Below are 12,066 nucleotides of genomic sequence, written 5' to 3'. Positions count from 1 at the left end.
CCCCCCCCCAATCTTATACTGTATATGAATACATTTGAATAATGTGACGCATAGTGTTAAGTATTTGAGTAAATGTAATTAGTTACTGTACTTGAGTATATTTTTGGTTACTTAGTATTTATACTGAATATCAAAGATATTAGCAACTTTTACTCTCTACTTGACTACATATTTGAATGACTATGTGCAATGTACTCTTTAGTTACATGCTTTTTCTGCAGTTTATTTCTGCTACAAAATAAATAATATTGCCATCTACAGGCTATTGAAGGTACTATATCTTGAAGCCTGTTTCCGCCTCTAAATTTAAATAAATCAAAAAGGATAATTGCGACTTTTTATCTCACAGTTTGACTTTTTTTTCTTGCGATTGTGAGTTTAAATTCCAGAATCAGAATCAGAATTGCAAGATATAAACTTGCGAGCAATTCTGACTTTTTTTCCCTCGCAAGTGTGAGTTTATATCATGCAATTCTGACTTCTCTTCTCGCAATTGCGAGTTATAAAGTCCAATTCTGAGGGGGAAAAGACACATTTTCTTATTGCATATTTATATTTTGCGATTCTGACGTTATTTCTCAGAATTTTGAGTTTAAATCTCGCAATTCCTTTTTCTCGCAATTGTGTTTCAATCACGCAATTCTGACTTTATAACTAGAAATTGTGAGTTTACATCTCACAATTCTGAATTCATAACTCGCAATTGTGGGTTTATATCGCACAATTCTGAGAAAAAAAGTCTGAATCACAAGAAACAAAGTCAGAATTGTGAGAAAAAAGTTACAATTACCCATATTTATTTTTTATTCAGTGGCGGAAATGGACTTCCATATGAGAGTGCATTAGCAGATACTTGTGAATCACAGGTGTTTCATATATGAGATGAGGACGTGCCATCAACCAGCACATCCAATGCAAGTAGGCTTCGACGATTTCATTTTATTTAACAATATTTTGTTAATCTGTTCTATTTAAGATAACTTTTTGATGAATAATGGTTTACTTATGTCCATTTTGAGCAAATGAGCAATCAACTTCTTCTTGTTTTTCCACTGGCACGTCTTTAAGGGGTTTTAAGTCTCTATAGGTGTTTGAGCCTACATGCAGTATGAGAAAAATACTATACTGTGATTTTTTTTTTTTTTTTAGTTCTCTCTATTACAGTATGTTTTCGTGTTTAAATGTCAGTGAATGACTCTGGTGGGCATGTCTTATCTCATCAAACTGAACTCATTCCCTCCCGCTCATCCTCTCTACACATACTCTTCACTCATCAAAGGCGTTGATTCTTTCACACTCTCTTCAGTGGATTCTGAAACAAAAAGCAGAGACAATGAGAACAATTTTGAAAAGAGAAAGGAACAATGATGCTACATATACTGTATACCATATATGTTTATCTATACATATATGGGTGTTTCTGCAACTACGGGCACTTTTGACTCTCCAAAATTACAAAAAAAAAAAATCAACCTCTGTGAATTTTAATTTTTGTAATACATATAAAAAGGTCAACATAATTGCATGGTGTCATTAAGATTTTAATCTAGAACATGTTCATTTTTTGTTTTTCAACTCTTCTTCTTACAAAATGTCCTTACATTTTTCTTTTTTAATTTCTATAAAAAATGTAACACATTTCAACACATTTCCAGTATCATCCAGACTCTGAAATTTTGTTCAGTTTTGTAAATACTGATATTAAACAATAATATACAAAATGTAAAATTTAAACAGTAACCTTAGATGTCAATTGTTTCCATACACACTAAATATAACATATTTAGCTTTTTATGACAGATGTTGCAGGCTACTGTAGAGAATAACAGTGAAAGAAACAGAAAACAGCAGGTATTGCATGTGTAAAAGATAGTAGTAGTTTTGCAATAAAGAACTCAAACTGTTTTTCATGTTTAAAAAATATTATCTCCTAAAGTTGATGTGGCATGAACATTAAAATATAGGCTTGCTAAACTAACACAAACCCATAACACTAACAGCATCTCACCACAACATTACATTTTTGTACCATGCCCAATTATTTCTCATTTCAGACTGAGAAGTAGTCTCATTGCAACATTTAGGCCTTTGGTACATGTGCAAGAAACTAATTCAGATGGGGATAGTGGTGGTGTGTTTGTGTTGCAACAGACTGATTTGAGGCATGCAGTACTTTGTGTTTTGCCCTCTGGTTTCTTTTATTTATCCTCCACTGCCTTCTTTTCAGATTTTTCTCTCTTTTTGTCAGCTGGGAGACAGTCTTTATCTGCCCATTTTCCTTTTTCCTTCTTCAGATACTCTGCATACCTCTCTGGGTCTTTTCTCATTTCCTCTGCATTTCTTTGATCTTATTGTTGATGAATTTGGTCTCATCTAGGGTTACAAAATGTCATGTTTAAATATAATTTACAATAGACTGAATATTTGTAATTTAATATACAGTAAACCTTGAACTTGTCTCTACCGCAACACAAGGTCTTTACCGCAACACCTAAATTTGCTGCGGTAAAGACATCTTGCGGAAATGACATTTTTGCTAATATTGCAGCTAATTGGCAGCAAGCAAGGTATACTACATTAGTTTTAACTCTTAGCATCTTAATATACATGAATTAAACAGTAATATACATTAATTTTTCAAATGTAGTTCAAAGTATAGAATTTGGTAGTGAAAACTTAACTTTATGAAAGTAAAGTGACTTTTTTTATTGAAAATGTTTAGTTTGAAGTCACCATTATGGTGAATTTGCTTTAGTTGAGCACTTGCCCCTTTAATTATTTTTCAACAACTGCAATAGTGTTTCATACAAAAAAAAAAAAAAACTTTTGCATTGACAAAGTAGATCAGCTGAAACTGTCTGCATTTACGACATTCAAATGCTTGTCGTATAGTGGTTTAAATTATTGTTTAAATCATGTCTCAAATCAAATACTGCAATAGTGAGGTTGAGGCACAGTTTAATTGTAAAAAATGCATTTTTAACTAAGCAAAATCAGCTGTGATAGAAAGATCACTAATGCATTAACGCTGACACAAACAGAATATCTGAAACAACATCTTTTGTGCAACAATTTCAAATGGAAATGTTACAGAAATAAATATACTACTACTATAATCAATGTTGTTCTACTCACTGGTGACAGATACATTAAATCTCTTGATTGTGGTCTGTTCGCTGTTGATGATCTGTAGTTTATACTGTCCAGAGTCTGTGGTGCCCATGTTTCTGATGGTCACAGATCCAGTCTGATGATCCGGCTTCAGTCTGTCTCTGAATTTCTCACTAATACTAGGTGTTCCTGAATCAAATTTAACAATGAGACGCTTTTCAGCTCCAAATGTCCAAAGTATCAGATTGCCCTCTGTTTTAGCATTAGCCTGGAGAGTGACAGATTTTCCCTTCTCCACTGACAGTGACTTCACTTCACGTCACAGCAGCACATAGAAACAGAGAAATTCAGAAGATAAAAAATAAAAAAAATGTTGTTTGCAATTTCAACAACAGATACATTTACATAATTTTTTTTTAATCTAGTTTGACATGTACCAAGATCTTTAAAATTTTGTGTCATTTTGTTAGCTGATGCAAAGCAGAACCCACTGTATGTAAATTTAATGAAATGTCTGTTATGGAATATTATGCTGTTATCTACAAAATTCAAATATGCTGTGAACACACTACAACAAACAGTTTGACAGTTACAGATTGTTTAATTTAGTGTAAACGTGTTAATTTAATCTCACTTATATTGCACACAGAGCACTTATATAAAATATAGTTTTTACAGTAAAAGATGTGAACTACTCCAACCAAACTCAAATAATTAATGTGTAAAGTATCATGTCAAACTGATTCAATAAAGCAGCTGTAGGAATGTTTTTGTAGTATGTTGCAAGAATAATCTCATAGGCCTTTTAGGAGAATAAAGTCATAATGTTTTGAGATTAAAATCATAGCATTATGAGATTACAGTCATACAAAAAGTAAAAAAAAAATAAAAAATCTAAGTGAAGTAGAGCGGAGGATGACTTAGTTAAAGAGAAAGAGATAACTTTAATTACCGTAGTACTACAATGAAGCGCTTGACTCAACCAAATGCATCTTATACGAGAAAAATAATATATACATGATATATATAAACCGGCTGAAATGTTTTGAAATCACTTGTACCCAACCTGATCGAAAAAAATCCAGTCTTTCACTCTGTCTGTGTCAGTTTGAGTCTTGTTAAAGTTTTAAATCCCTGCCGCCAAAATGCTCCTCTGTCGGTCACAGATTATGGAAAGTGAAACTTAAATCTATAGGGGTGGTTGGATTTATTCACGCACGTTAAAATATTTATTTGAAGCTTCTTTCTTTTCAGATTCTTATTTACAGCATTATCATAATAGGCTGTATATTCACTTATTGGGAGAAAACCGGTAGTTCTATGTGAAATCAGACATTTGAGCACCCCCATATAGCCAAAATGGCATGATCATAACACCCCGCGAATGTTCGACTGTGAGAATGGTAGTTGAATCAGGCTCCTCCTATTGAAGCATCGAATCGTCGACTATTCGGGGTCACCCCTAAATAATACTATGACTTTATTCTCATAACATTATAACAACTTTATTCTTGAAATTTGAGATTTTCTTTTTTAATTGTAGCATGGTACTAATTAAAGTCATTCAAATCTGTAAGTAATTAAATTTGGTTTAATTTTGAGAAACTAAGTACATTTCTGATGATCTAAACCAGCATTTTTCAAATCTTGCCCTGGAGGGCCAATGCGCTGCAGAGTTTAGCTCCAACCCTGATCAAACTCACCTACCTGTGATTTTCTAATGATCCTGAAGACATTGATTAACTTGCTCAGGTGTGTTTGATTAGGGTTAGAGCTAAACTCTGCAGGAAAGTGGATCTTGTGGGCCAGATTTGAGGATCCCTGATCTAAACTGTTCACACAATGCATGATAATTAACACACTAAAAGACTTTATATACCCACCAGTCACGGGAACAAAAATTGCCTTGTATTTGGTTCTTCTACGGCTGCTGATCTTGAGTTTATACAGTCCAGAGTGAATGGTCCTGATGTCTGTGATGGTGAGATTTCCAGTATCATCCAGATTCAGTTTGCTTCTGAATCTCCCATCAGAACCATCATAAACATGTTTCTCATTCTTCACTTTATCGAATTCAGCAATGAGATTCTTTTCATCTACTTCTTCATACCACCACTGTATCACATCATCTTTATGTAGTTGAGTAACATTAGTGTGTAGAGTGACAGAATCTCCCTCATCCACTGGACCTTTCTTCTCTTCACCCGTCGAAGCATCACATAGAAACAGAGAACAGAAATGTGTTCATGAGATCAAGTGACTGTGCAGGTGGACATCTCAGTTACATACATATACATATACTCAGCTGCATAAAGATGCCTTGTGAGACACTGTGGGAAATCTGTAAAGATTTGTAGGGCAAATTAATCAATTCACTCAGAATTAGGATGGCTCTATATAATGTCAACACTTTTGGCACAACATTTTCAGAGTTTCAGTGAAGGTTCAGAACTTCAGATTATCAGCAAATAGCTGATAGTTATCATATTATGTCAGAAAACTTGGAATATAGTAGATTAATTGTTTGGACTACATTACAGTTCATTTATAATACTTTTTAAAGCTTGAGCGTTGTGGCCACTTTGAACTGTAGTATGGAAAAGAGCAGCCTGAACATTCTGCCAAACATCTCCTTTTGTGTTCTACAGGAAAAACAAAACAAAACAACGGAATACGTTTTAAACAACATGTGAGAAAAAGGTGAAAACAATAAAAATTCATTTTTAGGTGAATCAATAGGTGGTGTGGGTTGTAACACTAGAAAATATTTATGTTGTTATATAAATGATGTTAAAACAACCCCCATCAACTTTTTCCCCCAACTCCATCCCATTTCATTTTATGCATTTAAAATTATACTGATGAAGGCAGCAAGCCGAAACGTTTTTTCATCTGTTATTATCTATAATAAAAAGAATTTTAGAGTGCAGACCTTGAGTAACGTTTGATATAAGAGACAAAAGCTATTATTATAAAAGCTGGGAGAGCGCAGTGAGTGTTGTGATTGGTGCATTTAAATTAAAAAAGGAAAAAAAAAATCTTGCAGTATGATCAATCAACCTTTAAATACTAATCTGCTGTAGCATAATAAAGCTCACTGCCTTGCAGTATTAACTGTAATGGTGGTGGAATAGGCAAATGCTAGGGGCACCGTCCATCCATTTTTTTTTTTTTATAAATTCGATTTTAATTAGGGCTGCATGATATATCGAAATAAAATCAATATTGTATTATGGCTTAACGCGATAGTCATATCGCAATGTAAAATGCAGTTTAAAGTAGTGCTTATAAGCCCTGCTCTGTTTTGTTTACAGCTGTTCCATAAGCTCCACCTACTGTCAGAGAGTGTTTTCATGCAGGTTTGTTTTATGTATACAATCTAATTTAAATCAGATACTGCTCATGCTACATGTATGAGGTGCATCCCTCAATTTAAGAATGCTTGAAATTGAGATATTAATACATTAACTTTAGTACTGTTATTTTTTTCAATGTAATACTATTTTTATTCAATACCCATTTGGAAAATTTGACAGTACAATGGTATTATTGCAGTATATTTCTTATTGTTTAATATTTGTATTTAATAATCACATTAAAAATAATAATATTTTATAGACATTAAATATAGCACCTTTGGACGATACTAGTAAAGTTCTCTAATTTAAATAGCTAGATAGCTGATTTAATGTGTTTTCTTTCTGTGCATTACTCTTATTTTTATTGTATTATTCATTTTATGTCATAAATCTATGCAGTTTCTGTGTGAATGATCGGTGGCAGAATTGGCTGTGATGCCTTCCTAGGGAACCAAATTGGTCAGGATCGGCCCTGCTGTAATACGTACCCATTTGCAGTTCAGCAATCTTTCTGCGATAGTAAATCACCAGCTAAAAATGCAGCCACCAGCAGAATAGCGGCAACTATCGCTGCTATTTCACCAAAAGACAGAGTCAAATCTGAAACAGCTAAAGAGAGACAGTCAGACAGTTAGTGTGAACAAATGTGTCCATCTGAATTTTTTTCTGAAGCTGATTATTTTTCTGTATAAATCATATTATTATTAGAGAAGACTTCATTTCCCACAATCAATTATGATTTTCTGACATATTTCTTGTTCATCATGTTCATGTAATCTAATCATTGATCTAATTATACTGTGTGCCATTACATTGAAAGATTAGAATTACTTACCAATGACAGAAAGAAGGAAGCGCTGCGAACTCTCACGGCCTCTGATCTGTACTTCATAAAGTCCAGCGTGTTTAGTTCTGGTGTTCTTTATAGTCAGAGATCCGGTCTGATCCAGCAGCAGTCGATCTTTGAATCTCTCATCAGCATCGTTTAATGAAGTCTCTTTAGTCTCTACATCAATTTTAGCCAGGAGGATGCCTTTATCTCCAAACCTCCACAGGATCAGATCATCTGTGTGTATTTCAGTATCAGTGTTTAGAGTGACAGGATCTCCCTCCATCACTGACACTGACTTCACTCCATCCGTCTCACCAACTGCCTCTGGACAAGAAATCTCTCTTAGTGATGTTTTACTTATAATACATGTAAGTTTCACTAATTTAACAGCAAAGAAAATGATTTCAAAAACATTTGTGATATCTCTTATGGTGTCTCTTATGGAATGATATAATTATTAATCCAAACAAGATCATTGTTACATTGAAAGACTTGATATTCACCAAAGACAATAACATTAAATATTTTTATCGTAGTCTTTTCTCTAGAGATTGTTAGTTTATATTGTCCAGAGTGTCTGATTCTGGTGTTTCTGATGGTGAGAGATCCAGTGTTTTGGTCCACTTGCAATCTGCCTCTGAATTCAGCCTTATCAGTGACAAAAAATTAGGTCAAATCGTTCTTTCTCGTTATTTGAGATATGACGAATCCTTTGGGTCCACACATCCACAGTATGGTATCATCATTCTGTATTTCAGTAAGATCAGTGTGTACACTCTAAAAAAAAAAGGTTCTTCAGCGGTTCTTCAGCAGTTCTTTGGATGGTTAAGGTGCTATATAGCACCACTACCATATAAAGAACCTGTTAAGCCCCTGTATGGTTCTTCAGCGGTTCTTCAGCGGTTCTTTGGAGTCGATGAGGTGCTATATAGCACCATACCGCAAAACCTGTAAGCCCCTGTATAGCTCTTTAAAGGTTCTTTAGCTCTCTCTTAGTTTAATTGGGGAAAGGGTTAAAACAACATTAAAATACAGTCTATTTCTTGAAGTTTTTTTTTTTTTTCCCCCAAGGCCCCATAAGGAAATATTCCAGGGCCCCCACATGAGACCTTTGACCTCAGAAAAAAAGTGATTCAAAACAGCTTGTGCCATTGTAGTAAATTCATAGCAAACATATGAGAGTGGAATAACATATCTAAAACATATCTTATTTACAGAGACCCAACAATTCTGACCATAGAGTAACGGAATCTCCCTCCATCACTGACATAGTCTTGTCTGTTTCTGCGCCGGACACACCTAGAGCATGCAATCAGTTTTACAGATCAGACTCTACAACAGTGTCGTCCAAATTATACAATTCAAATAAAAACGCCAATTCCAGAAATAATAGGAATTTCAGCAAATGCGCTTTTAATGGATGTTTTACTTTCCAGCAGGTGTCGACGGCGACTGGTTCACATGTGATATACCACATACAAAACAACCATTTGCCACATTATTTAAAAATGTTGGTATAATTATTAAACGCGTCTGGGTGTGTTCGTCAGTGTCATTTTCCATGTATTTAACACAGAACGGAGCATTAATACTGCAGTGTCTAAAATGAAACCGAAAGAACAGAAATCCATCACTTACCGTCCATGGCCAATAACAGTAGAAAGAGCAATGACATGTTCTGCACGTTGTTGTGAAACTGTGAGTCTGAATTGATGCAGACGATCTCTGGAGATTTAAAATATTCTGTTCCGCTGAATCTCCGTCGTGTTTCTGAGCAGCGGCATGCACTGCTTCCAGTCAGACGCAGATCGGTCTGCGCAGAGCCGCATCAGGTCACACACACCTAACCAGCTTTTGACGCTTTGATGGGAGTAACTTCCACTACTCTGCAAACAATCAGCGAAAGCTCGTTGTTTGCTCTATGAACGCATACGCATTTTCAAAAACTGGATACAATGAGGTGACATTATGTCACTTTGGCTCAAGCATTGCGCCGCGGTGTCTCCAAAAAGGGGCAGTCACACGCCAGTGGAATGTGTAGTGTCAGCTAAACGGTGCATATAGACAGTCTTACTGGCAAGGACTCAAGAGCACACGTTTTTTCTAGGTCGTTAATTCTTATTCCATTTATATGTAATGTTCCCACTCTAAAACGTTGATTTTAAGCGGTAAGAAAACTTATTCTATGTCAACATTGGCATGACATCTGCTAACGCCATTCGCTCTCATCACTCAGAGAATCGCTGGCGATGAGAAGCTGTTTTTTTAGACAGCTTTATTATTGAATGACAAATAGCAGCCAATGAATATGATTAAGGCTCTTATTTTGTTCTGTGTTTGCTTGTGGCGTCTGGTTGGTAAGTTATAAGTGTTTTTATCCTTTCATGTTTTCTTTTTTAATAGAATTAAATGTCGTATTACGGTGGATTTCATAAAAAAGTTTATTATCACTTTTTTATTTACAAACGTAATTTATTTACTAGTTTTGGGCTGCAGGCTGATCTGCAGATTTGCTTGATTGATTTGTTTTGCATGAAAGTGAGTGCTGAAGAAAAATCACTTCGCCCTGAAATCCTCGGAACCTTCATAATACAGATTTAGTTTGGTCATTAATAACCAACATAATGTTTTAGGGGAGCATTTAGTCTGTTACAAAACATGTTTCTGTTTGTTCTCTAGATGTGACAGAAGAAGTGAAGTCAATATCAGTGATGGAGGGAGATCCTGTCACTCTAAACACTGATGTTACTGAAGTACAGAAATATTTGTTCATACAGTGGATGTTTGGAAACACTCGAATAGCTGAAGTCGGCAGGCTCACACAAACACACTCGACATATGATGGTCCTGATGGGAGATTCAGAGACAGACTGCAGCTGGATCATCAGACTGGATCTCTGATCATCACAAACACCACAACCACAGACTCTGGACTTTATCAACTAACAGCTATCAGCAGTGAGACCAGCTACATGAGTTTCAATGTTACAGTCTATGGTGAGTGGAGAATAGCAGTGTAATTTTCCAGGACTGTTGTTTATTTGAATGATATCGCTGTCATGGTATTATTTTAAAATGTTTATTTTCTGTTCTTTTCAATGTTCCTTACATGCACATTTTATGGTATTAACTGTATTAAAGGGATAGTTTGCCCAAAAATGACAATTTCGTCATCATTTACTTACCCACAAGTTGTTCCAAACCTGCATGAGTTTCTTTCTTCGTCTTGGAACAGCTTGAGAGTGAGTAAATGAGGAAAGAATTTTCATTTTGGGGTGAACTATACCCTTATCACGGTAACATCTGTCATTTTCAGAGACTCCACAAAGCTCTATAACACCAGGAAGTTCAACAAGCTCAAATTTCGTGTCGTCCAATTTAACCATCAACCAGACTGAAGATGTCAATATTACTGAACTCCATCAGCCAAGTTCAGGTACGCCGCTCGTGATGTTAGTGTGAGAGCAGAACTCTGTTAAATGTGTTCAGTTAATGAGACATCAGTTTTTATAAAACTTTTAAGATTTTTTGATTCTGAAATCCAGTGTTAGCTCATAGTGGCTTAATGTCAGATTTGAGGCCACGTTTATGCAATTGTGACCAGCCACAATGCCAATGCAGCACACATTCATAGGTGTTGCTTCATGTTACTGCAGATGGGTGTGAAATAATCAACCACATTTGCAACATTTTCATTTACATTATATTTATGCATTCAATAGATGCTTGTATGCTTACATTGCATTCAAGATGAGCTCATGCACTCCTAGACAAAGAATGACTTGTTTGTGCACATGAGGGTGAAGTGCATTTGCTTTTCTTTACTTTTATGATTTCACTGGAACAATGGCAGACCACAGATGAGCGTCAGAGGCGTGAAGCGGGTGTCCAAGAGCAGTGTGTGGGTGTGGTGCCCCATGTTGCTCAAAAAGACATTAGTGCTCAAGGCAAAAAAAAAAGATCTTTGAGAAGAAATGACAATCACATAGGTTTCTAAAAGAGCTGAGATTAAAGATGTCGTCGAATCCCTTAAAAGAGTCTAGAACTGCTTATAGTGAACAATCCTAGCTAATGTCATTTGGCTAAGCAAAGAAAATGTGCATGCAAACACTCAAAGACACAGTAAAGCTTGTGGATGTTCTGCCTTCACAGTGAATGCTTGAGTTCCTAATAATAACAACTCTTAAAACCGGCACCTATGAGTCTGTTTGAAAGAGAGCTAAATGCATTTTTCTAACTCAGCGTTTTTCTTTTCTTTTTTTTTTCAGACCACGTCCACTGTTGTGGTTTTACTGAAACTGTGATACGATTGGTTGTTTCAGCTTTGGTGAGCGTGGCTGCTGTTGCTTTTCTGGTTTATGACATCAGATCTACAAGAAGTGAGCTGAACAGGATGCAAGAGACTAGACATTACCATCAGAGCCGTAGAGTACAATCAGACCAACATCAGTTGAGCAGAAGAATGAGTTCCAGATATGTTTGCTGAAGGTTGCTGGTATAATCTCAAAAAGATACAGATACATTTTTTTAATTCATTATCCAGTTATTTTATCATATTTGCAGAGAATGACATTTTAACTGATCTTTTAAATTAAAGGAATGGTTCACCCAAAAATGAAAATTCCACCAATGGATCCTCTGCAGTGAATGGGTGCCGTCAGAATGAGAGTCCAAACAGCTGATAAAAACATCACAATAATCCACACCACTCCAGTCCATCAGTTAACATCTTGTGAAGATGAAAGCTGTGTGTGTGTTTGTAAG

The 12,066-nt window shown here is 35.5% G+C and overlaps 1 protein-coding gene and 1 pseudogene across 1 annotated transcript; one reads left to right on the top strand and one right to left on the bottom strand.

The window, feature by feature from the left end:
* Positions 1-1,253: 1,253 nt before the first annotated feature.
* LOC107698553 (uncharacterized) lies at positions 1,254-8,947 on the bottom strand (annotated as a pseudogene).
* Positions 8,948-10,012: 1,065 nt separating this feature from the next.
* On the top strand, positions 10,013-11,788 carry LOC107698592 (uncharacterized). The gene is made up of 3 exons (XM_016499642.1): positions 10,013-10,299; positions 10,619-10,738; positions 11,571-11,788. Exons 1-3 carry the CDS (start codon positions 10,014-10,016, stop codon positions 11,786-11,788), a joined length of 624 nt encoding a protein of 207 aa, XP_016355128.1. The 5' UTR covers position 10,013.
* Positions 11,789-12,066: the final 278 nt, after the last annotated feature.

This window comes from Sinocyclocheilus anshuiensis, unplaced genomic scaffold (genome assembly GCF_001515605.1).
Source record: "Sinocyclocheilus anshuiensis isolate Anshui unplaced genomic scaffold, SAMN03320099.WGS_v1.1 scaffold118, whole genome shotgun sequence".
In the NCBI taxonomy this organism is placed as follows: Eukaryota; Metazoa; Chordata; class Actinopteri; order Cypriniformes; family Cyprinidae; genus Sinocyclocheilus; species Sinocyclocheilus anshuiensis.
This window is presented reverse-complemented; position numbering and strand designations above follow the sequence as displayed.